Raw genomic sequence first — 27,205 nt, forward strand, 5'->3', positions numbered from 1 at the left:
GAATACCACATTCTTAAGTCAAGCTAAATTGATCAATTAACAGAAAAAAGCCTTGGACTGGGAAAAACCAGGTCCTCAGTGTTCTGACTTGGGCACTTGTTTGCTATAGGGCCTTAGGAAAATACTTCCCCTCTCTAGGCCTCCATTTTCTTACCAGAGAAGATCAGGTGAAATGATTTCTAGGGCCTTCTGTATCACAAAACCAAAAAAGTTAAAGTAGATTTACCTTTCTAATTGATTGGCAGGAGCTCTTTATTATAAATATTAACCCTTTGTTATATGTTATAAATTCCCTTTATTGTTTCTTGTATACCCAGCATTACATTAGAAGTTTCAGATTAGCCAAAGAGGTGATTGATCATTTACTTCACAAAGGGAATAGGTGTTAACTAATGTATTTCGAACATTTCCCAGGTTGCTTTATGTGTATTAACACGTTGAGTTTTCAACAACTTTAAGTGGGTAGATACTCTTATCAGATGAAAAAACTGAGGCACTGTGAATTTAAGTTTTCTGCCCAGGATCTCATAATGGGGGAAGAGGTGGGATTCCATTCAGGTAGTATGGCTCCCCAGCCCATTGCTGTTAACCACTGTGATTCACTGCCTCAGTAAATTCATTTAGATGGGCAGGCTCCAAAATGTATTGAAGGTTTGGATTGATTTATACACAACTAGAGGGAATCTAACCTTTGTATAGACTAGGATACTGAGAGTAAACTTTTAGGGAACTTCTTAAAAGGCAAAGTGCAGCCAAGAACATTGGAGGAAAGGGATTAGAGATTTCTATACCCAAAAGCTTGTTCCTGTGTAGCCCAGTTCAACGGAAGAAAGTTGAGATTCCTTGTAGCCAATCATTGGAGGTTCATCAGGGGGTGGGAATGTTGCAAAAGAATGAAGTAAGAGTACACTTGGACATATTCCAGGTACGCTGTGTCATTACATGAGCTCTTCCCCCCAGGGGAAGGGGGGAAGGTAAAGTAGACACATCTGGGTGGGATGGCTCTGTCCTATGGACTTGTCCTACTTTGAGGTCATTGCTCCCTGCTCCCCACACTCAGCCTGCTGCAACCTTCACCCTAAGCCTCCATCTCCTCAGCTTGGTATGAAGAACTGTAGTCAGATCATGAGGCCTTTCTTCCTAGGGCACCTAATGGCAGCTGGCAGCCATGTGTGCAGTGCTTACTATCTCTCCCCACAGAAATGGCTACATTTACTTCTCTTCCCAAGGTGTCAGGTTTACTCTAATTTATTTAGCCTTGGCTGGGGAGAACATAAAGATGATCAGATGGTGCCCATCTCTCCCAAGAGTGACCCCAAGCAGCACATTTTAGGAGGGAGAGGCCCTGTGGTAGGAAAGGCAGCAGAATTCAGGGGAAGACAACGGTCGCAATAACATTTTGGGTGGGGGGAAACAGTGAGACAATGAACCTTCCACTTCCAGTTCTGGTTTTTGATTGCTAGCTCAAAAGTGCATTTTTCAGTAGGGATTTTGTTTGTACTTGAGAACCTTGAATTTCTGATGTGGATCTCTGTTTCTGGGTTAGAACTTGACATTATACTTGGGCCCATTTTTTTTTTTTTATTTCAAAGCTGTGAAAGTGGCTGAGACCTGCCTCCATCACCTTTACCTTTTCCACCCCACACAGGATATAAGCACATGATCTTTGGTCTTTTATTTGCATGTTCTACTAGTCCTGTCTTCATTGGAGGGAAGTAACTGGCCAGACCTAGGCTGTCTTGCTGGCTGCCTTCCTTGCTGGGCTCCAACTTATCTCCTATGTACACAGCCCTTGGAGTTCAGAGGCCTCTGCTGACCTCTGCCCAACCTCTCTCTCTGCACCCAAGCCCCCACTGGTATATACAGGCACAGAGGCAGGCAAGTCAGGCAAGGACTAGGAAAGAGGAGAGGGGGCTGGAGACAGGCTGCCAGAGGGCTCAGAAGCCCAGTGCACCTGCCTGTCCCAACTCTGTCCACCTGCTGCTGTGGCCACATTAACAGAGGAGACAGCTAGTAAGACAGGAAGTGAGGCCCAGTACCTTGTGGACAGTGGTGTCATTAGCTGCGACACCTAAGATGTCTCGAGAGATGGGAGAACTCACCCAAACCAGGTTGCAGAAGATCTGGATTCCACACAGCAGTGGCAGCAGTCGGCTACAGCAGAGGAGGGGCTGTAAGTGTGATTTGCTTTCATGGGCTTCAAGGTGGTGGTGGTAGAGTGGGTGTAGAAGAAGAGCAAAGGACATGCCCCCCCCATCTACCCCTAACCCAACCTGAAAGTTGGACTAGATAAGCAGCTGAATGAAGTAACTGTAGAACAACAAAAGGATAATGTCAGAAAAGATAGAGAAAGAATAAGAGAAAGAGAGAGATGAAGGACAGAGAAAGAATGAGGATTAGGTAAAGACCATCTTAGAGGGATTTTTGACTAGGCACTTTTTTTCCTTTCTTATCCAGAGCTTATTTGAAATGCTTCCTGTTTGAAATTTGACATTGCTAGTTTGGAACTGTTCAGTGCTAGCCTAGAATGTTTCATTTTGGTGACCTCAATGAAGTGTCTGGAAATTGGTCCTGTCTGATAGTGCTTGGGTGAAATAAGGTAATGGTTCCTGGCATAATTTCTCAGGGAACAGGTGCTGGATACACAACAGTACCATGCCATTGGTCAGTTTTGCTCCTCCCTTTTCTCAAGCCTCTTCTAATAAGTCTATACCTGTCTGAGTTGGGAAAGTCTGGGTGTCCTGTCTCCTGCATTGCCTTCTTGGCACACATGGACACTTTTGCTACTCTGGGAATTTGAGAGAGAAAACAGCCTCTCAGGAAGAGCCTGCTGTGTAATATTCATTTTGAAAATTTAAGAAAACAGAGACAAAGGAGAAGCAAACAAAACTTGTAAATATTTTTTTTAAAAACACTGAAGTATACCATTTCCCACAGATAACAGGGGACGGTTGTAGACCAAGGTGCTTCCAGCCCAAGGATTATGGCCTGAGGAACCATGAGGTGGGCAGAGATAAGACAGCTGTGGACTGTGGGACCCAGACATTTTGAGGTCCACCTGACCAAGCTCCCACTATGCTAACGCTAGAGGAGGTCCAGGCTCAGTGCTATTGGGAGGAGAGGTAGTTGCTTAGAGAATACAGGAAGATGTAGGATATTAAATATGGTGTATAGTATGCAAGATGTAGATGGAGGAAGAAGAGGGAGAGGCAGAAAAAAAACAGCCTCCTGTTCTCTTTCCTTCTCTCCACGAGCAGTTTCACTCACTCATCTAGAGATCTAGGAGCCTGGATGAGACTGAGAATTACATCCCACCGCCATCCAGTGAACCACTTTATTTCTTTCCAAGGGGCTGTTGGATTTAGTTGACAAGCAGGCAAGCCAGTCTTTGCATACCTGGGTCCTCCAGAGTTAGGACCTTTATATTTCCATGAACTCTGTCCTTCAGGTTGCAGAAATAATATACATAAATCACCTAATATAGTCTCTGTCACATAGAGGGTGCAAAACAAATATGTGCTCACTTTAGTTCTGAGCCTCTCTTTCCTTAGCTGCAAAACAGAACTAATAACTATTTCTCACACTGTGTTGTTGGGATGATTCAGTGATTCAGAGGTCTGGATCCAGACTGCCTAGGTTTGAATCCCAGCTCTGCCACCTCCTGCCTCTGTGACTTTGGGCATGTCTCTTTACCTCCCTGTGCTTCCATTTCTTCATCTGTAAAAAGAAGTGAATAATAGTGTTGTCGTGAAGATTAGAGAATAAAATATATAAAATGCTTAGAATGTCCAGCTCATAGTAAGTGCTCCATAAATGTTAGTTATTATTTAAACAAGAAGGTGGGTGCGTGGTCTTTCTGCCCATCATATCCTCAGCATCAAGCTCAGAACCTGGCACATAGCAGATGTTTAATGCTCTACTTCCACTCACTCTACTACTCACCATAGGCAAGCATGGGCTCTGTGTGTACAAGACAGTCGCTCATTAGTGATTGATTGAATTATGTCAGACCGCAGACACAATAAACTTAGTGTTTGCCAAATCCTGCCCTGGAAAATGTCTGCCTCATCTCCCTTGCTGGGGAGTCTATTTACCACTGAAAGATCTTAATCATCCTTTGCTTGGAGCATCCTCTCTAGACCTGCCTGGTTCCAAAAAGGGCAGTGGGTGAGGAGATGAACACAATCAATGATGTTGTTCTGAGAATTAAATGCATTAACATGTGTAAAGTGCCTGAAAAGCTGTGTATGTCCATCTGGACTTGTTTTCTCATTCAGTGTTATGTTTTGTGTGCCATCTATATTATTGTTGCATGTAGTTATATTGTTTATTCTCCTTGCTGTGTAGTACTACATTTTGTGAATACCTCATGGTTTATCCATCTGTTTTTTTTTTTTAAGATTTTGTTTATTTATTTGAGAGAGAGAGAGCAAGTGCATGAGAGAGGGAGAGATCATGGGTAGGGGGAGGGGCAAAGGGAGAAGCAGACACCCCACTGAGCAGGGAGCATGATGCAGGACTCCATCCCAGATCCCTGGGATCATGACCTGAGCTGAAGGCAGCCGCTTAACCGACTGAGCCACCCAGGCGCCCCTTTCCATCTAACTGCACATTTAGGTAGTTTCTAGTTTTTGGTTATGAACAATACTGCAGTAAAATTTTTTGTCTGCATAAATTTTGGACTCAGCTTTTCAAGTTACACACATACACACACACATACACACAGAATTTTGGGATTTTGATTGGAATTACATTCAATCTGTAGATCAATTTAAGATCAAATTAAGATCAATCTCTGTGACATTGAGTCTTCTGTAAACACAGTATGTCTCTCCATCTATTTAAAACCTTTTCATGTTATTCAAGTGAAGTTTTATAATTTGAAGGGGCTTGCATATCATTATAAGAAATTCCTTTATTTCTTGTTGCTATTGTAAACAATACCTTTTTAGAAAATTACATTTTATAGCAGTTTATTGCTAATGTATATGAATATAATTGTAGTTTTTGTATATTGCATTTGTAACTAGAAAACCTGATAAACTTTCTTATTAATTTTGATAATTTATATGTAAATGACAATTCTCTTTTTTCACCTCCCATCTTTATATTTTTGTATCTCTTTTTCTTATATTACTGCACTCCTGGGACCTCTCATCTCCAACAAAAGCACACCATTTTAAGTACAGTGTTGAATAGAAATGTTAATAGTGTGCATTGTTATGTTGATCCTAATTTTAAAGGGAATGTTTTTAAAGTTTCACCATTGAGTAAATTTGCAGTAGTTTTTTGTAGATTTCACTTAATAGGTTAAAGAAGTTCCAGGTGCCTGGGTGGCTCAGTTGGTTAAGCATCTGCCTTCGGCTCCGGTCAGGATCTCAGGGTCCTGGGATTGAGTCCCACATCGGGGCTCCCTGCTCGGCAGGGAGTCTGCTTCTCCCTCTCCCTCTGCCTGCCTCTCCCCCTGCTCTTTCTCAATCTCTCTGTCAAATAATAAATAAAATCTCTCTAAAAAAAAAAAAAAAGTTCCAGTTTATTCTTAGTTTGCCAGTAGGATTTTCTTAAATGAGTAAACTTTGAAATTTATTAAATGTATTTTCTCTATTTCTTGAGATGACATGTTAATTTTCTATTTTAATTTGTTAATGTGAATTACATTGGAGATGTTTCTTGTGTTGAACTAATCTCGCAGTCCTAGGATAAATAAAAACTGCTGGATTTAGTTCATTAATATTTTATTTAGGAATTTGGTATTTTGTTCATGAATGAGCTTGGTTTCTAATTTTACCATGGTTCTCATGTTTCTCTATTTGATTTTAGTGGCATAAAATGAAGTGGGAATGATTTCCTTTCATTCTGTTTTCTGACAGAGGTTATACAAGGTGGCACAACTTCCAAATAAAAACATCTGAGCCTACTATCTTCTTTGTAAGAAAATTTTTAACTAATACAATCTTTTAAATAGTTATAGAATCATTCCAGTTTGCTATTTCTACTTGTTAATATTAAGTTATGGTTTTCTAGGAATTTTTCTATCTCAGATCACTTTTTAAATGTATTTGCTTGAAGTTCTTATATTCAGATTTTTAAATGTTGCATTTGCAGTTATGTCCTCTCTTTTGTTCTAATATTGTTTATTGGTATCTTCTCGTTTTCCTCTTGATCAGTCTTGCCAGAAGTTTGTCACTTTTATAAGTTTTTAAAAATAATCAACTTTTGGCTTTTTACATCTCTGTTATATCTTTGTTTTCTATTTAACTGTTTTTTCTTACCATTATTCTATTTCTTTCACTTTCTTTTGATTTTTCTTTTTAACTTCTGCTCATTAATTTTCAGACTTTCCTGTTTTTGAGTATAAGCATCTGATGCTATAATTTACCTACTAAATAGAGGTGATAAAAAAATAGGACTGATATTCCTCAGATGCATAATTGTATGGACATAAGGATTTTTTTAAATATTTCCAGATTATTTGGTAAATAATCACTGTTCCCAGCTTTCTTAGTTTCCCCACCACTTACTCCTTGCCCTAGGCACCTCAGCCCTTTACTCAGGACTGTGGGGACCTATTAATCTCCATTTAGCAACTAAAGGGTTAATGCCTGACACAGCAGGAATTTGGTGCCAGTCCGTTGGCCAACTTCGGTCTTGACAGATCAGTGCCCTTGCCATTTCCATTTTGATTACATTCTTGTCAGGGAACAAACTTCCTGTGATTTCAGTTCTTTGAAACCTATTTAGATTTGCCTTATGGACCAACAAAAGGTCACTTTTAATAAACATTCCATAAGCACTTGAAAAAATACACATTTTATAGTTGGGTTTAGTGTAGTATATACTTCAATTAAGTCATGTTTGTTAATCTAGCTCAAATGTTCTACATTCTTCTGGGGTGTTGTCTACTTGTTGATATGAAAAATTTGTTACTGTCTCCTTGTAACTATGTCAATTTTGATGCTTTGTAAATAATTATAAAAAATTTACAACTGTTATATCTTCCTGGTGAATTTAATACTTTATCAATGTGTAAGGAAATTATTTCTGGTAATTTAGTATCTTTGGCATTTTGCCCTAAAATAAAAATATTTTTCTGATATTATTACATTACTTTTATTTAGCTTAATATTTGCTTGGTATAACTTTTCCTATGCTTTCTAAAAAATTGTTTTTGATAGAGATATAATTCACATAATGTGAAATAAACCATTTTAAAATATACAATTTAGTGGTTTTTATTATATTCACATGGTTGTATACCATCACCAGTAATTCCAGAACATTTTCATCAGCCTCAAAAGAGACCCTATACCCTTTAGAGTCATTCCAGATCCCCTTTCCCCTCAGCCCCTGGCAAACAGTAATCTGTTTATTGTCTCTATAGATTTGCCTGTTTTGGACATTTCATACAAATGGAATCATACAATATGTAGCCTTTTGTACCTGCCTGTTCTCATTGGGCAAAATGTGTGCAAGGCTAATCCATGTTGTATCATGTGTAGGTACTTCTTTTTATAACTGAATGATATTCAACTGTATGGCTATACCACATTTGTTTACTCATAAATTGATGGACATTTGGGCTGGTTCCACTTTTGGCAATTATGAATAATGCTGCCATGAACATTGTTGTACAAGTTTTTGTGTGGACATATGTTTTCATTTCTCTTGGATATATACCTAGGAGCAGAATTGCTGAGTCATCTGATAACTCAATCTATGATGCTTTAAGGAACTGTCAAACTGTTTTTCAAAGTGGCCAAACTGTTTTTCAAAGTTTTACATCCCCAAAAGCAACATATGAGGGTTCTAATTTCTCTGTATCTTCACTAACACTTGTTATTGTCCATTTTTTATAATACCCATCTTAAGTGAATATGAAATGATATCTCATGATGCTCATTTGCATTTCACTAATGACTATGATGTTGAACATCTTTTCATAAACTTATTGGCTATTTGTACATATTCTTTGGAGAAATGTCTATTCAAATGCTTTGCCTATTTTTAAATTGGATTATTTGTCTTTTTAAAAATATTTATTTATTTATTTGAGAGAGAAAATGAGCAGGTGGGAGGGGCAGAGGGAGAGAGAGAGAGAGAAACTTTAGCAGACTCTGCACTCAGTGCAGAGCCTGATGTGGGGCTTGATCTCGCAACCCTGAGATCATGACCCTGAGATCATGACCTGAGCTGAAACCAAGAATCAGACACTTAACTGACTATGCCATCCAGGTGCCCCAAGGGTTATTTGTCTTTTTGTTAAGGTTGATTTGTATGAGTTGTTCATATATTCTGAAAATTAGACTCTTACCAGATATATGATTTGCAAATATTTATTCCCATTCTGAGCTGCTTTTTCACTTTCTTAATAGTATCTTCTGAAGCAAAAAAAAAAAAAATTTAATTTTGATAATGTCTAATTATTTATTTTGTCATTTCTTGCTTGTGCTTTAAGTATCAGATCCCAGAAACCAATGTCTAATCCAAAGTTATTTGTTTTTTTCAGTTTTTATTTAAATTCCAGTTAATTAACATATAGTGTCATATTAGTTTCAGATGTACAATATAGTAATTCAACACTTCCATACCTCACCCTGTGCTCATCACAACTAGTGCACTTCTTAATTTCCATCACCTATTTCACCCATCCCTCCAGCCTCCTCCACTCTGGTAACCATCAGATTGTTCTCTATAATTAAGAATCTGCTTCTTGTTTTGTCTCTCTCTCTTATTGTTTTTTCTTTTGCTTGTTTTGTTATTTAAATTCCACATGTGAATGAAATCATATGGTATTAGTCTTTCTATGACTGACTTATTTTTCTTAGCAGTATGTTCTTTAGTTCCATCCACATCATTGCAAATGGCAAGATTTTATTCATTTTTATGCCTGAATAATATTCTCTTATAAATATATAATACATTTTCGTTATCCATTCATCAATCAATGGATAATTCTGTTGCTTTCATACCATGGGTATTGTAATAATGCTGCTATAAACATAGGAGTTTATGTATCCCTTTGAATTAGTGCTCTTGTATTCTTTGGTTAAATACCCACTAGCTCCATTGCTGGATCACAAGGTAGTTCCATTGTTAACTTTTGGAGGAATCTCCATACTGTCTCCACAGTGGCTGCACCAGTTTGCATTCCCACAAACAGTGCAAGACGATTTCTTTTTCTTCACATCCTTTTGAACACATGATGTTTCTTCTGTTGTTGATTTTACCATGCTGACAGGTATGAGGTGATATCTTATTGTAGTTTTGATTTGCATTTCCTGATGGTAAGTGATGATGAACATCTTTTCATGTATCTCTTGGCCATGTTTGGTAGAATTCACCTGTGAAGCCATCTGGTCCTGGACTTTTGTTTGTTTGGAGTTTCTTAATTACTGATTCAATTTCTATGCTGGTTATTGTTCTGTTCAAGTTTTCTATTTCTTCCTGTTTCAGTTGTGGTAGTTTATATATTTCTAGGAACTTATCATTTCCTCTAGTTTGTCCAATTTTTGGCATATAGTTTTTTTCATAATATTCTCTAATGATTATTTGTATTTCTGTGGTATTGGTTGTTAGTTCTCTCTCATTTGTGAGTTTATTTGAACGCTTCCTCCTTTTTACTTGACAAGACTGGCTAGAGGTTTATCAACTTTATTGATTTTTTTCAAAGAACCATGTCCTGGTTTCATTGATGTTTCCTTTTTTAAAAATTTTATATATCATTTATTTTTTATTTAAATTCAATTAGCCAACTTAGTTGTTAGTTATAGATGTAGTGTTCAATAATTTATCAGTTTCATATAACACCCAGTGCTCATCACGTCACATGCCCTCCTTAATGCCCATCACCCAATTACCCCATCCCCCCACCCACCTCCCCTCCAGCAACCCTCAGTTTGTTTCCTACAGCTAAGAGTCTTTCATGGTTTTTCTCCCTCTCTGATGACTTCCCATTCAGTTTTCCCTCGCTTCTTCTATGATCCTCTGTGCTGTTTCTTATATTCCACATATGAGTAAAACTATAAGATAATTGCCTTTTTCTGGTTGACTTACTTTGCTCAGCATAGTACCCTCCAGTTCCACCCATGTTGATGTAAATGATAAGTATTAATCCTTTCTGTGTCTGTGTCAGTAGTGCAATTGCTGGGTCATAGCTATTTTAAAATAAAATTAAAAAAATAAAAAGCAAAAAAAAAGAATTACTTATCTTCATAGCAAGTTTTTTGTTTATTCAATCACTTTACTTGTTATAGATCAAATCAGATTTCTTTTTGAGTCAGTTTTGGAGTTTGTATCACTGTCATAATTTGTCCATTTATCTAACTCATCTATTGTGTTGGTATAGAGCTGCTCATGGTATTCCCTTATAATTCTCTTTTTATTTCTGTAGGGTCAATAGTAATAACCCGTCCTTCATTCCTGAATTTCTTAATTTGAGGGCTTTTTGTTGTTGCTGTTGTTAATCTAGTTAAAGGTTTGTTGTGTTTGTTAATCTTTTCAAAGAACCAACTTTTGGTTTTGTTGATTTTCTCTAATGCTTTCTTATTCTCTGTTTAATTATTATATTCTTCCTTCTGGTTCACATATTTTTGAATTTCCCAAAGTTCTCTCTGATATTAATTTCTAATTTCACACCCTTGTGATTAGAGAACATACTTTATATGAATGGAATCCTTTTAAATTTACAGAAGCTTGTTTTATGGCTTAGAATATGATCTATCCTGGAGAATGTTCAATGTGCACTTAAGAAGAATGTGTATTCTGCTGTTTTTGGGTGAAATGTTTTAAAGATGTCTGTTAGGACTCTTTTGTGCATAGTGTTGTGCAAGTCTTCTGTTTCTCTATTGATTTCATGTGTAGTTGTTCTATTCATTATTGAAAGTGGAGTATTAAAGTCTCTAGCCTTTGTCATTGAATTTCTTCCTTCAATTCTGTCAGTTTTTGCTCCAACTATTTAGGGCTCTGTTCTTAAGGTTATATATTTATAATGATTATATATTCTTTAAGAATTGACCCTTTTGTCCTTATAAAGTGTCCTTACATATGTTTAGCAATGTTTTTAAACATCTACTTTCTCTGACATTAGTATAGGAACTCCAACTTCCTTCTGGTTGCACTTTGTATGATGTATATTTTTTACTTTCTTTTTTTTTAAATTTTATTATGTTATGTTAGTCACCATACAATACATCATTAGTTTTTGATGTGGTGATCCATGATCCATTGTTTTCATATAACACCAAGTGCTCCATGCAGTACCTGCCCTCCTTAATACCCATCACTGGGCTAACCAATCCCCCCTCCCCCCTCCCCTCTAGAACCCTGTTTGTTTCTCAGAGTCCATAGTCTCTCATGGTTCATCTCTCCCTCAGATTCCCCCCCTTCATTTTTCCCTTCCTTCTCCTAATGTCCTCCATGCTATTCCTTACGTTCCACCATTAAGTGAAACCATATGATAATTGACTTTCTCTGCTTGACTTATTTCACTTAACATAATCTCCTCCAGACCCATCCATGTTGATGTAAAAGTTGGGTATTCATCCTTTCTATTGGCTGAGTAATATTCCATGGTATATATGGACCACATCTTCTTTATCCATTCATCTGTTGAAGGGCATCTCGGGTCTTTCCATGGTTTGGCTATTGCGGACATTGCTGCTATGAACATTGGGGTGCATATGGCCCTTCTTTTCAGTACATCTGTGTCTTTGGGGAAAATACCCAGGAGTGCAATTGCTGGGTCACAGGGTAACTCTATTTTTAAATTTTTGAGGAACCTCCACACTGTTTTCCAAAGTGGCTGTACCAACTTGCATTCCCACCAACAGTGTAAGAGGGTTCCCCTTCCTCCACAACCTCTCCAACATTTGTTGTTTTCTCAACTTGTCCATTTTTGCCATTCTAACTGGTGTAAGGTGGTATCTCAATGTGGTTTTGATTTGAATTTCCCTGATGGCTAATGATGATGAACATTTTTTCATGTGTCTGTTAGCCATTTGTATGTCTTCTTCGGAGAAGTGTCTGTTCATATCTTCTGCCCATTTTTTGACTTGATTATTTGTTCTTTGGGTATTGAGTTTGAGAAGTTCTTTATAGATCTTGGATACCAGCCCTTTATCTGTAGTGTCATTTGCAAATATCTTCTCCCATTCTGTGGGTTGCCTCTTTGTTTTTTGACCGTTTCCTTTGCTGTGCAGAAGCTTTTGATCTTGATGAAGTCCCAAAAGTTCATTTCGGCTTTTGTTTCTCTAGCTTTTGGAGATGTATCTTGAAAGAAGTTGCTGTGGCCAATGTCAAAGAGGTTATTGCCTATGTTCTCCTCTAGGATTTTGATGGATTCCTGTCTCACATTGAGGTCTTTCATCCATTTTGAGTTTATCTTTGTGTATGGTGTTAGAGAATGGTCGAGTTTCATTCTTCTGCATGTGGCTGTCCAATTTTCCCAGCACCATATATTGAAGAGACTGTCTTTTTCCATTGCATGTTTTTTCCTGCTTTGTCAAAGATTATTTGACCATAGAGTTGAGGGTCCATATCTGGGCTCTCTGTTCTGTTCCATTGGTCTATATGTCTGTTTTTGTGCCAGTACAATGCTGTCTTGGTGATCACTGCTTTATAATATAGCTTGAAATCAGGCAACGTGATGCCCCCAGCTTTGTTTTTCGTTTTCAACATTTCCTTAGCGATTCAGTGTCTTTTCTGATTCCATACAAATTTTAGGATTGTTTGTTCCAACACTTTGAAAAATGTCATTGGAATTTTGATCAGGATGGCATTGAAGGTATAGATTGCTCTGGGTAGCATAGACATTTTAACAATGTTTATTCTTCTGATCCATGCGCATGGAATATTTTTCCATCTTTTTGTGTCTTCTTCAATTTCTTTCATGAGTGTTTTGTAGTTCCTAGAGTATAGATCCTTTATCTCTTTGGATATGTTTATTCCGAGGTATCTTATGGTTTTTGGTGCTATTGTAAATGGAATCGTTTCCCAAATTTCTCTTTCTACAGTTGCATTGTTAGTGTATAAGAAAGCAACTGATTTCTGTGCATTGATTTTTTTTTACTTTTTTATTGTTATGTTAATCACCATACATTACATCATTAGTTTTAGATGTAGTGTTCCATGATACATTGTTTGTGCACAGCACCCAGTGCTCCATGCAGAATGTGCCCTCTTTAATACCCATCACCAGGCTAACCCATCCTCCCACCCCCCTCCCCTCTAGAACCCTCAGTTTGTTTTTCAGAGTCCATCATCTCTCATGGTTGGTCTCCCCCTCTGATTTCCCCCCTTCATTCTTCCCCTCCTGCTATCTTCTTCTTTTTTTTTTCTTAACATATATTGCATTATTTATTTCAGAGGTACAGATCTGAGATTCAACAGTCTTGAACAATTCACAGCGCTTACCAGAGCACATACCCTCCCCACTGTCTATCACCCAGCCACCCCATCCCTCCCACCCCACACCCCACTCCAGCAACCCTCAGTTTGTTTCCTGAGATGAAGAATTCCTCATATCAGTGAGGTCATATGATACATGTCTTTCTCTGATTGACTTATTTCGCTCAGCATAATACCCTCCAGTTCCATCCACGTCATTGCAAATGGCAAGATCTCATTCCTTTTGACGGCTGCATAATATTCCATTGTATATATATACCACATCTTCTTTATCCATTCATCTGTCGATGGACATCTTGGCTCTTTCCACAGTTTGGCTATTGTAGACATTGCTGCTATAAACAGCGGGGTGCACGTACCCCTTCGGATCCCTACATTTGTATCTTTGGGGTAAATAGCCAGTAGTGCAATTGCTGGGTCATAGGGAAGCTCTATTTTCAACTTTTTGAGGAACCTCCATACTGTTTTCCAGAGTGGCTGCACCAGCTTGCATTCCCACCAACAGTGTAGGAGGGTTCCCCTTTCTCCGCATCCCCACCAACATCTGTCATTTCCTGACTTGTTAATTTTAGCCATTCTGACTGGTGTGAGGTGGTATCTCATTGAGGTTTTTGATTTGGATTTCCCTGATGCCGAGCGATGTTGAGCACTTTTTCATGTCTGTTGGCCATTTGGATGTCTTCTTTGGAAAAATGTCTGTTCATGTCTTCTGCCCATTTCTTGATTGGATTATTTTTTCTTTGGGTGTTGAGTTTGATAAGTTCTTTATAGATTTTGGATACTAGCCCTTTATCTGATATGTCCTTTGCAAATATCTTCTCCCATTTGTCAGTTATCTTTTGGTTTTGTTGACTGTTTCCTTTGCTGTGCAACAGCTTTTTATCTTGATGAAGTCCCAATAGTTCATTTTTGCCCTTGCTTCCCTTGCCTTTGGCGATGTTTCTAGGAAGAAGTTGCTCTGGCTGAGGTCGAAGAGGTTGCTGCCTGTGTTCTCCTTTAGAATTTTGATGGACTCCTGTCTCACATTTAGGTCTTTCAACCATTTGGAGTCTATTTTTGTGTGTGGTGTAAGGAAATGGTCCAGTTTCATTCTTCTGCATGTGGCTGTCCCATTTTCCCAACACCATTTGTTGAAGAGACTGTATTTTTTCCATTGGACATTCTTTCCTGCTTTGTCAAAGATTAGTTGACCATACAGCTGAGGGTCCATTTCTGGGCTCTCTATTCTGTTCCATTGATCTATGTGTCTGTTTTTGTGCCAGTACCATACTGTCTTGATGATGACAGCTTTGTAATAGAGCTTGAAGTCCAGAATTGTGATGCCACCAGCTTTGCTTTTCTTTTTCAACATTCTTCTGGCTATGCGGGGTCTTTTCTGGTTCCATACAAATTTTAGGGTTATTTGTTCCATTTCTTTGAAAAAAGTGGATGGTATTTTGAAAAGGATTGCATTGAATGTGTAGATTGCTCTAGGTAGCATTGACATCTTCACAATATTTGTTCTTCCAATCTATGAGCATGGAACGTTTTTCCATTTCTTTGTGTCTTCCTCAATTTTTTCATGAGTATTTTATAATTTGTGAGTACAGATCCTTTGCCTCTTTGGTTAGATTTATTCCTAGGTATCTTATGGTTTTGGGTGCAATTGTAAATGGGATCAACTCCTTAATTTCCCTTTCTTCTGTCTTGTTGTTGGTGTATAGGAATGCCACTGATTTCTGTGCATTGATGTTATATCCTGCCACTTTACTGAATTCCTGTATGAGTTCTAGCAGTTTTGGGGTGGAGTCTTTGGGATTTTCCACATAAAGTATCATATCATCTGCAAAGAGTGAGAGTTTGACTTCTTCTTTGCCAATTCGGATGCCTTTCATTTCTTTTTGTTGTCTGATTGCTGTGGCTAGGACTTCTAATACTATGTTGAATAGCAGTGGTGATAGGGGACAACCCTGCTGCGTTCCTGACCTTAGGGGGAAAGCTCTCAGTTTTTCCCCATTGAGAATGATATTCGCTGTAGGTTTTTCATAGATGGCTTTTATGATATTGAGGTATGTGTCCTCTATCCCTATACTCTGAAGAGTTTTGATCAAGAAAGGATACTGTACTTTGTCAAATGCTTTTTCTGCATCTATTGAGAGGATCATATGATTCTTGTTCTTTCTTTTGTTAATGTATTGTATCACGTTGATTGATTTGCGGATGTTGAACCAACCTTGCAGCCCAGGGATAAATCCCACATGGTCGTGGTGAATAATCCTTTTAATGTACTGTTGGATCCTATTGGCTGGTATTTTGGTGAGAATTTTTGCATCCATGTTCATCAGGGATATTGGTCTGTAATTCTCCTTTTTGATGGGGTCTTTGTCTGGTTTTGGGATCAAGGTAATGGTGGCCTCATAAAATGAGTTTGGATGTTTTCCTTCCATTTCTATTTTTTGGAACAGTTTCAGAAGAATGGGTATTCATTCTTCTTGAAATGTTTGGTAGAATTCCCCTGGGAAGCCATCTGGCCCTGGGCTTTTGTTTGTTGGGAGATTTTTGATGACTGCTTCAATTTCCTTAGTGGTTATAGGTCTGTTCAGGTTTTCTATTTCTTCCTGGTTCAGTTTTGGTAGTTGATACATCTCTAGGAATGCATCCATTTCTTCCAGGTTATCTAATTTGCTGGCATAGAGTTGCTCATAATATGTTCTTATAATTCTTTGTATTTCTTTGGTGTTGGTTGTGATCTCTCCTCTTTCATTCATGATTTTGTTGATTTGGGTCCTTTCTCTTTTCTTTTTGATAAGTCTGGCCAGGGGTTTATCAATCTTGTTAATTCTTTCAAAGAACCAGCTCCTAGTTTCGTTGATCTGTTCTACTGTTCTTTTAGTTTCTGTTTCATTGATTTCTCTCTCACCTTTATTATTTCTCTTCTGCTGCTGGGTTTAGGCTTTATTTGCTGTTCTTTCTCCAGCTCCTTTAGGTGTAGGGTTAGGTTGTGTATTTGAGACCTTTGTTTCTTGAGAAAGGCTTGTACTGCTATATACTTTCCTCTTAGGACTGCCTTTGCTGCATCCCAAAGATTTTGAACAGTTGTGTTTTCATTTTCATTGGTTTCCATGAATTTTTTTTTTTAAGATTTATTTATTTATTTGAGAGAGCGAGAATGAGAGAGAAAGAGAGTACATGAGAGGGGGGAGGGTCAGAGGGAGAAGCGGGCTCCTCGCTGAGCAGGGAGCCCGATGCGGGACTCGATCCCGGGACTCCGGGATCATGACCTGAGCCGAAGGCAGTCACTTAACCAACTGAGCCACCCAGGCGCCCTGGTTTCCATGAATTTTTTTAATTCTTCTTTAATTTCCTGGTTGACCCACTCATTCTTTAGTAGGATGCTCTTTAGCCTCCATGTATTTGAGTTCTTTCTGACTTTCCTCTTGTGATTGAGTTCTAGTTTCAAAGCATTGTGGTCTGAAAATAGACAGGGAATGATCCCAATCTTTTGGTACCAGTTGAGACCTGATTTATGACCTAGAATGTGATGTATTCTGGAGAATGTTCCATGGGCACTAGAGAAGAATGTGTATTCCGTTGCTTTGGGATGGAATGTTCTGAATATGTCTGTGAAGTCCATTTGGTCCAGTGTTTCATTTAAAGTCTTTATTTCCTTGTTGATCTTTTGCTTAGATGATCCCTTTCTGGTCTATGTTGCTTTTAGGCTCTCTCTTTGCTTAGAGGACCCCTTTCAATATTTCTTGTAGGGCTGGTTTTGTGTTTGCAAATTCCTTTAGTTTTTGTTTGTCCTGGAAGCTTTTTATCTCTCCTTCTATTTTCAATGACAGCCTAGCTGGATATAGTATTCTTGGCTGCATATTTTTCTCATTTAGTGCTCTGAATATATCCTGCCAGTCCTTTCTGGCCTGCCAGGTCTCTGTGGATAGGTCTGTTGCCAATCTAATGTTTCTACCATTGTAGGTTACAGATCTCTTCTCCCGAGCTGCTTTCAGGATTTTCTCTTTGTCTCTGAGACTCGTAAGTTTTACTATTAGATGTCGGGGTGTTGACTTATTTTTATTGATTTTAAGAGGGGTTCTCTGTACTTCCTGGATTTTGATGCCTGTTTCCTTCCCCAAATTAGGGAAGTTCTCTGCTATAATTTTCTCCAATATACCTTCTGCCCCTCTCTCTCTTTCTTCTTCTTCTGGGATCCCAATTATTCTAATGTTTCATCTTATGGTATTGTTTATCTCTTGAATTCTGCCTTCGTGATCCAGTAGTTGTTTATCTCTCTTTTTCTCAGCTTCTTTATTTTCCATCATTTAGTCTTCTATATCACTGATTCTCTCTTCTGCCTCATTTATCCTAGCAGTTAGCGCCCCCATTTTGATTGCACCTCATTAATAGCCTTTTTGATTTCAACTTGGTTAGATTTTAGTTCTTTTATTTCTCCAGAAAGGATTTCTCTAATAACTTCCATGCTTTATTCAAGCCTAGCTAGTATCTTTAAAGAGAGGATTCTGAACTCTAGATCCAACATCGTACTAATGTCCATATTGAGTAGGTCCCTGGCAGTCGGTACTACCTCTTGTTCTTTTTGTTGAGGTGATTTTTTCCGTCTTTTCATTTTGTCCAGAAGAGAATAGATTAATGAGAGAACTAAATGCTAACAGGGTAACAATGTCCCCAGAAAATACACTCCAAACAAATCAGAAAAGACCTGAAGCAGGGGGAAAAGAAAGGGAAAGAGAAGAAAAAAAAAAAGAAAGAAAGAAAAAGATAAAAACAAACAAAAACAGAACAAAACAAAAAAAAAAAAAACAGAATATGATCAAATATGATCAGGCTGGTACATAGATCAGTGCCACACACTAGATTTTGGGTGTCTTTTGGTCTGTTAGAAGAAAGTGCCTCCCAAAATTTTAAAGAAAGAAAAACTTATATATGTACAAAAATAAGGGTAGATCTGATGAAGGGATGGAATGTGACTGTAAAGATGAAAATTATAAAAAATTTTATAAAAGGAATTGATAAGAAGTTGTTTGAAAAAAGAAAGAAGAGGATTTAAAAAAAAAAAGAAGAAAAAAGGGAGAGAATGTGATCAGGCAGGAGAGTAGAAAAAAACCATACACTAGAGATTTAGGGTATATTTTGATCTGTTAGAAGAAACTATCTCTAAATTTTAAAGAGAGAACAACATATAGATATGCCAAAAATACGGGTAACTACTATGAAGGGATAGAATATGACTCTAAAAATGAAAAATAAAAATGTTTTTTAAAAAAGGGATTGATAAGATGTTGGTTGAAAAAGGGAAAAAGAAAAATTAAAAAAAAAAGTTTAAAAAAAAATTAACTTTGAAAGACTAAAGAATCATGGTAAAAAAGCCATGGATTCTTTGTGCAGTATTCTCCTAGCGCTGGAGTTCTGCCGTTCTCATTGATGGGTAAACTTGGTCTTGGCTGGCTGTTCTCGCTGATCTTCTGGGGGAGGGGCCTGTTGCCGTGGTTCCCAAATGTCTTTGCTGGAGGCGGAATTGCCCCATCCTTGCCAGGTCCAGGCTAAGTAATCTGCTCGGGTTTGCTCTCGGGAGCCTTTGTTCCCTGCAAGCTTTCCGTACATCTTTGGAGGCTGAGAGTGAAAATGGTGGCCTCCCAATCTCCACCCCAGAGGAGCCGAGAACTCGAGGCCCCGCTCCTCAGTGAGCCCCCAGAGAAAAGAAGTCAGTCACTCCCATCTCCCTGGTCTCTGGCCGCACTCCGTGCTCACCCGGCCGGTGACCAACTGTTTATATCTCTGGCACCCGACCCTGTGTGGAGTCCCCAAACCCAGCAGATCCCTGTGGTGCGCTCCCACGCTGCTCCTCCCGGGGGAGGATGGGGAGTCTCCCCGGGTCTGCCGCTTGTTGGTCCCTGCTGGAGGAGCAGTGGCCCGACTGTGCCGTGGATCACGGTCTATGGCAACCCCAAGCTGAGAGCCCGCTCCTCGGCTCCGTCTCTGTAGCCAGCTTCCCCGCTCCAATACCTGGGAACTCTGCTGCACTCAGGCACCCCCGGTCTTTCTGTGACCCCGAGGGTCCTGAGACCACACTGTCCCACGAGGGTTCCACCCCCAGCTTAGCCACCGGAGCGACCTCCCTCAGCGGAGCAGACTTCTAAAAGTTCCGATTTTGTGCTCCCCGGCTCTATCACTTGCCGGTAGCGGCTGACGGAGGCCCCCTCCCCCGCCGTCTATCCTCCCAAATTTCACCTCGGATTCACTTCTCCACACGTCCTACCTTCCAGAAAGTGGTCGCTTTTCTGTTCAGAGAGTTGTTGCTATTCTTTTCTTCGATCTCCTGTTGTGTTTGTAGGTGTTCAGAATGGTTTGATCCCTATCCAGCTGAATTCCTGAGCCCAGACGAAATCCAGGTCACCTACTCCTCCGCCATCTTGCTCCCTTTGCATCGATTTTGTATCCTGCCACATTACTGAATTGCTGGATGAGTTCTAGTCATTTGGGGGTGGAGTCGTTTGGGTTTTCCACATAAAGTATCATGTCGTCTGTGAAAAGAGAGAGTTTGACTTCTTCTTTGCCAATTTGAATACCTTTTATTTCTTTTTGTTGTCTGATTGCTGTTGCTAGGACTTCTAGTACTATGTTGAACAATAGTGGTGAGAGTGGGCATCCTTGATGTGTTCCTGATCTTAAGGGAAATGCTCTCAGCTTTTCCCCATTGAGGATGATATTCGCTGTGGGTTTTTCATAAATGGATTTTATGAACTTGAGGAATGTTCCCTCTATCCCTATACTCTGAAGAGTTTTAATGAGGAAAGGATGCTGTATTTTGTCAAATACCTTTTCTGCATCAATGGAGAGGACCATATGGCTCTTCTCTCTCCTCTTCTTAATGTGTTCTATCACACTGATTGATTTGCAAATGTTGAACCACCCTTGCATCCCGGGGATAAATCCCACTTGGTCGTGGTGGATGATCCTTTTAATGTATTGTTGGATCCTATTAGCTAGGATTTTGTGAAGGATTTTGGAATCCTTATTCATCAGGGATATCAGTCTGAAATTGTCCTTTTTGATGGGGTCTTTGCCTGGTTTGGGGATTAAGGTAATGCTGGCCTCATAGAATGAGTTTGGAAGTTTTCCTTCTGTTTCTATTTTTTGAAACAGCTTCAGTAGAATAGGTATTATTTCTTCTTTGAATGTTTGTTAGAATTCCCTAGGGAATCCATCAGGCCCTGGACTCCTGTTTTTTGGGAGGTTTTTGATCGATGCTTCAATTTTGTTACTGGTTATTGGCCTATTCAGGTTGTCAGTTTCTTCCTGTTTCAGTCTTGGCAGCTTATAGGTTTCCAGGAAGGCATCCATTTCATCCAGTTTGCTCAGTTTATTGGCATATAGTCGTTTATAATAATTTCTAATACTTGTTTCTATTTCCTTGGTCTTAGTCGTGATCTCTCCCCTTTCATTCATCATTTTATTAATTTGGGTCCTTTCTCTTTTCTTTTGGATAAGTCTGGCCAGTGGTTTATCGATCTTATTCTTTCAAGGAACCAGCTTCTAGTTTCCTTGATCTGATCTACTGTGTTTCTGGTTTCTAATTCATTGATCTCTGCTCTAATCTTAATCATTTCTCTTCTAATGCGTGGCTTAGGCATCATTTGTTGCTTTCTCTCTAGTTCTTTAAGATGTAGAGTTAGTTGGTGAATTCGGGATTTTTCTGTTTTTTTGAGTGATGCTTGGATGGCTATGTACTTCCCCCTTAGGACCGCCTTTGCAGTATCCCATAGGTTTTGAACTGATGTGTTTTGTTTCTCATTGGTTTCCATGAATTCTTTAAGTTCTTCTTTGATTTCCTCGTTGACCCAAACATTCTTGAGCAGAGTGGTCTTTAGCTTCCAAGTGTTTGAATTTCTGCCAAATTTTTTCTTGTGATTGAGTTCCAGTTTTAAAGCATTGTGGTCTGAGAATATGCACGGAATAATCTCAATCTTTTGGTATCAGTTGAGACCTTCTATTCTGGAGAAAGTTCCATGTGCGCTCAAGAAGAGTGAGTATTCTGGGCGCCTGGGTGGCTCAGATGGTTAAGCGTCTGCCTTCGGCTCAGGTCATGATCCCAGGGGCCTGGGATCAAGTCCCGCATCGGGCTCTCTGCTCCTTGGGAGCCTGCTTCTCCCTCTGCCTCTCTCTCTCTCTCTCCCTCTGTCTCTCATGAATAAATAAATAAAATCTTTAAAAAAAAAAAAGAAGAGTGAGTATTCTGTTGTTTTAGGGTGAAATGTTCTGTATATATCTATGAAGTTCATCTGGTCCAGTGTGTCATTCAAAGCTCTTGTTTCTTTGTTGATTTTCTTTTTAGATGATCTATTGCTGAGAGTGGAGTATTGAGGTCTCCTACAATTAATGTATTTTTATCAATATGACTCTTTATTTTCGTTAGCAGTTGGCTTATGTAGATGGCTGCTCCCATGTTGGGGGCATAGATATTTACAATTGTTAGATCTTCTTGTTGGATAGACCCTTTAAGAATGATATAGTGTCATTCTGTGTCTCTTATTACAGACTTTAGTTTAAAATCTAATTTGTCTGATATAAAAATTGCTACCCCAGCTTTCTTTTGAAGTCCGCTGGCATGGAAGAGGGATCTCCATCCCTTCACTTTCAGTCTGGATGTATCTTTAGTTTGAAAATGAGTCTCTTGTAGACAGCATATGGATGGGTCCTGTCTTTTTGTCCAATCTGCACCCTGTGCCATTTTATGGGAGCATTTAGGCCATTCACATTGAGAGTGATTATTGAAAGATATGAAATAATTGTCATCATGTTGCCTGTGAAGACGTTGTTTTTATAGATTGTCCCTGTAAATTTCTGTTGTAGATCACTCTTGGTGTCTTTCTCCTTTTATAAACCCCCCTTAATATTTCTTGCAGGGCTGGCTTAGTGGTCACTTATTCTTTCAATTTCTGCTGGTCTTGGAAGCTCTGCAACTCTCCATCCATTCTAAATGACAGCCTTGCTGGATAAAGTATTCTTGGCTGCATGTTCTTCTTGTTTAGTACCCTGAATATGTCTTGCCAGGCCTTTCTGCCTTGCCAGGTCTCTGTGGATAGGTCTGACGTTATTCTGATGTTCCTCCCTCTGTACGTAAGGAATCTCTTCCCCCTAACTGCCCTTAAGATGGTTTCCTTGGTTCTGAGATTTGCAAGTTTTACTATTACTTGCCAGGGTGTTGGCCTGTTTTCACTGATCTTGGGAGGGGTCGTCTCTGTTACTCTAGGACACGAATGTTTGTTTCATTCCCCAGATTAGGGAAGTTCTCAGCTACGATTTGCTCAAATACGTCTTCTAGTCCTCTCTCTCTCTTCACTCCCTCCAGGATTCCAATTATTCTGACACTGGAACACTTCATGGTGTCACTTATTTCTCTGATTCTATTTTCATGGATTCTGAGTTGTTTTTCCTGGCCTCCTCTTTTCCCTTTTTATCTATTAAATTGTCTTCCAGGTCACTTATTCGTTCTTCTGCCTCACTTACCCTAGCTGTTAGATTATCCAAATTAGATTGGATCTCATTGATAGCATTTTTAAGTTCTGCCAATTCAGCTTTCATTTCTGCCCTTAGAGACTCTGTGTTGCCATGAATTGACTTCTCCATTCTAGCCATTGTCTTCACAATTGCTAGCCTGAATTCCATCTCCGACATCTTGGTTATATCTGCATCCATTTGTAAATCTGTGGCATAAGTCATAATCTCTGAGTCTTTTCTATTTTGGGGGTTCCTCCTCCCAGTCATTCTGTTGATGGGTGGTTGAGGGAATGTAGAGAGTCCAAATTATTGACCAGAACCCAAGCAAGATGCACCTGTTTTCTAGGGACCTTAGGTTTGCTGGCCTCTTGTTCTCCCAGCCTGTCTTCTGGGGGAGGGGCCTGTCATGCTGTTACTCAGGCAACCCTATTTGGGCACCATTGCCCTGCCCCCCTGTGGTGGGGGATGGGCTCAGTGGGAACCAGTTTTGGGGGCTTTTGTTCTCTGGCAGCCTTCCCTGGCAGCTTTCTGCATCTCTTCTGTGTCTTCCGAGAGTCAGAGCAGAAGAGACCATTTCCAACCCTCTGCCTCAAAGCAGAGAGATCGCAGTCTGTTCTTCAGTGTGCTCTCCAAGCCACACTATCTCCATTTCTGCCTTTGCTGCTGTAAACTGCAGCGTCCTGGGTTGTGTGCCCCTCTGCAGCACTCCCAGGCCTGCCTCCAGGTCAGGGCACGTCTCTGCCCTTTGTGCTTCTAAAACCGCCAGCCACACCCAGTTCACACTCGTGACCCCGCAGCTCTGGGTTTCCATCCCAGGGGCTGCCCTAAATTCCTTTCCCCACGGCTACCGGTCTGCAAGTCTGTGCCCTGTCCCCAGCGTGTGAGGCTGTCGCTCACTGGCAGTGTAGGATCCCCATGGCCAGGCTCCCTCCCACTGCCGCTTATCCTCCGATATCTGCCTGCAGAATCACGGCTCTGCACTTAGTACCTTGAAACCAACCGCCTGTGATATTGTGTTTGTAGAGATCCAGATCTATCTTTTTACATCTCAGGCTAATTTCGTGTGTGTTCAGATTCGTCTGGTAGATACCCAGCTCAATTCCAGGGACCAGTTGGAATAGGGTCCCCTATTCCTCCGCCTTCTTTTCTCTCTCTTATTTGTTTTTTTTTTTTTTTAAGATTTATGTATTTATTTTAGAGAGAGAGCGAGAGCATGTGTGCTCAAGTGGGGAGAGGGGTAGAGGGCACGTGCCCTCTTTAATACCCATCACCGGGTACCCCATCCCCCAACCCCCCTCCCCTTTGAAACCCTCAGATTGTTTCCTGGAGTCCATAATCTCTCATGGTTTGTCTCCCCCTCCGATTTCCCCCCGCTTCAGTTTTCCCTTCCTTCCCCTAATGTCCTCTGTGCTATTCCTTATGTTCCAGAAATAAGTGAAACCATATGAAAATTGTCTTTCTCTGCTGACTTACTTCACTTAGCATAATCCCCTCCAGTTCCATCCATGGTGATGCAAATGGTGGGTATTCATCCTTTCTGATGGCTGAGTAATATTCCACTGTATATATGAACCACATCTTCTTTATCCATTCTTCTGTCGAAGGGCTTCTCGGCTCCTTCCACAGTTTGGCTATTGTGGACATTGCTGCTGTGAACATTGGGGTGCATGTGCCCATTCCTTTTACTACATCTGTGTCTTGGGGGTCAATACCCAGTAGTGCAATTGCTGGGTTATAAGGTAGCTCTATTTTTAACTTTTTGAGGAAACTCCACACTGTTTTCCAAAGTGGCTGTACCAACCTGTATTCCCACCAACAGTGTAAGAGGCTTTTCCTTTCTCCACAACCTCTGTGACATTTGTTGTTTCCTGCCTTGTTAATTTTTGCCATTCTAACTGGTGTGAAGTGGTTTCTCAATGTGGTTTTGATTTGAATTATCCTGATGGCTAATGGTGATGAACATTTTTTCATGTCTCTGTTAGCCATTTGTATGTCTTCTTTGGAGAAGTGTCTGTTCATTTCTTCTGTCCATTTTCTGACTGGGTTATTTGTTTTTTGAGTGTTGAGTTTGAGAAGTTCTTCATAGATCTTGAATACCAGCCCTTTATCTGTAGTGTCATTTGCAAATATCTTCTCCCATTCTGTGGATTGCCTCTTTGTTTTGTTGACTGTTTCCTTTGCTGTGCAGAAGCTTTTGATCTTGATGAAGTCCCAAAAGTTCATTTTTGCTTTTGTTTCCCTTGCCTTTGGAGACGTGTGTTGAAAGAAGTTGCTGTGGCCAATGTCGAAGAGGTTACTGCCTGTGTTCTCTAGGATTTTGATGGATTCTTGCCTCACATTGAGGTCTTTCATCCATTTAGAGTTTATCTTTGTGTGTGGTGTAAGAGAATGGTTCAGTTTCATTTTTCTGTATATAGCTCTTATCTTCTCCTTTCTCTGGTTCTTTCTGGTGAACTAGCTGGCCTATAGTTTAGCCTATTGCTCTTTTTTTTTTTTTTTTCATTATTTTTGTTTTATTTAAATTTTTTTATTGTTATGTTAATCCCCATACATTACATCATTAGTTTTAGATATAGTGTTCCATGATTCATTGTTTGTGCATAACACCCAGTGCTCCATGCAGAACGTGCCCTCCTCAATACCCATCACCAGGCTAACCCATCCTCCCAACCCCCTCCCCTCTAGAACCCTCAGTTTGTTTTTCAGAGTCCATTGTCTCTCATGGTTCTTCTCCCCCTCCGATTTCCCCCCTTTCATTCTTCCCCTCCTGCTACATTCTTCTTCTTTTTTCCTTTCTTAACATATATTGCATTATTTGTTTCAGAGGTACAGATCTGAGATTCAACAGTCTTGCACAATTCACAGCGCTTACCAGAACACATACCCTCCCCAGTGTCTTAATTAAATGAACTTATTATTTTTAAGCACATCCTTAGGCTTAAGCTTCTCTACACTCTGTTTCAAGTAAAGTCAGTTCCTTTGGGGAAAGTGTCAGAGCTTTCTTGTCTTTTGGATTGCCTCTGTCCATGGGCAAACCCTCTGAGCCAGTGCTGTGAGTGTTACCTTCAGTCTTCTCCATTTGCTTATCCTGGTGTGAAACCCCTGGCATATGAACAGTTTGAGGTGAGGGTGGTCAGGGCCAAATATTCTGAACCTGTTGTACCCTGACGAATAGCCTTCATTCCATGGGTGGGAATTAAATGGATAGAAGGGAATCTTCAACTTCTTAGCCACACTTTCCATTGCAACTTGGAGCTGGAAAGGATGTGAAGTGCTGGCTGTCTGTTCCACTTAGTGAGGTAGCATATCATTTGACTGGATGATCTCCTTAAGGAGAAAGGAGCTTCACCTTCTTGGCCACACATACCTGGAATGGAGGTTCCATCAAGCTAGGCTTGGGGGGTAGTAGTGAAGGTCATGGCACAAATGTCACAGACTTTTATTGTTCTTACTGAATTTTAGTAGGTTTTCTTGAATAAATGCTTCTTCATGTGCTATATTCCATTAGGACAATTTCTAGAGACTTTAAAAGGTTGCTTTTTAAAAAATAATATATGTCAATTTTCCTTGTTTCACTGGGGAGTGGGTTCACGGAACTCCTAATGATGGAAGTAAAAGCCTCGCAATTGATTCTTATGTATTAACCTTGTATCCTGCAACTTTGCTGAACTCATTTGTTAGTTCTAGGAATTTTTATAGTTTGGGGGGATTTCTATGTACAGTTGACCTTGAACAATGTAGAGGTTAGGGTCACAAATCCTCCTTTCACAATTGAGAATCTACATATAACTTTTGACTCACCCAAAACTTAGCTGTTAAGCCTACAGTTGATCAGAAGCTTTACCAATAACATAAACATTTGATTAACACATATTTTGTGTGTTATTTGTATTATATACTGTATTCTTACAATAAAGTTAGCTAGAGAAAAGAAAATGTTCGGAAAATCATAAGGAAGGGGCACCTGGTTGGCTCAGTCATTAAGCGACTGCCTTCGGCTCAGGTCATGATCCCAGGGTCCTGGGATTGAGCTCTGCATCGGGCACTCTGCTCAGGGGGAGCCTGCTTCTCCCTCTCCCACTCCCCCTGCTTGTGTTCCCTCTCTCACTGTATCTCTTTCTGTCAAATAAATAAATAAAATCTTAAAAAAAGAAAGAAAATCATAAGGAAGAGAAAATACATTAACAGTACTATACTGTATTTACTGAAAAAAATCTGCATATAAATGAACCCACACAGTTCAAACCTGTGTTGTTCAATGTTCAACTGTAGATAATTATGACATCGGAAAACTGGGAGTATTTTA

General features: G+C 39.7%; 1 protein-coding gene across 6 annotated transcripts in view; it reads left to right on the forward strand.

Annotated features, from left to right (window-relative positions):
• The window catches only part of PFKFB1 (6-phosphofructo-2-kinase/fructose-2,6-biphosphatase 1), a 114,988-nt gene that overhangs the window by 3,613 nt on the left and 84,170 nt on the right, over positions 1 to 27,205 (forward strand). For 2 of the 6 annotated variants that reach the window (XM_078065098.1, XM_078065099.1), the window contains exon 1: positions 1,374 to 2,173. The exons of 1 other annotated variant lie outside the window; for it this stretch is intronic. In XM_078065098.1, coding sequence (XP_077921224.1) covers positions 2,077 to 2,173 — 97 coding nt within the window. In that variant the 5' untranslated portion in view covers positions 1,374 to 2,076. Of the gene's footprint in view, positions 1 to 1,373; positions 2,174 to 5,820; positions 5,929 to 27,205 lie in introns of those variants that run through there. 3 more of the 6 variants (XM_078065094.1, XM_078065095.1, XM_078065097.1) reach the window with 2 other exon arrangements.

The sequence above is a fragment of the Halichoerus grypus genome, chromosome X (assembly GCF_964656455.1).
Source record: "Halichoerus grypus chromosome X, mHalGry1.hap1.1, whole genome shotgun sequence".
Classification (NCBI taxonomy): Eukaryota; Metazoa; Chordata; class Mammalia; order Carnivora; family Phocidae; genus Halichoerus; species Halichoerus grypus.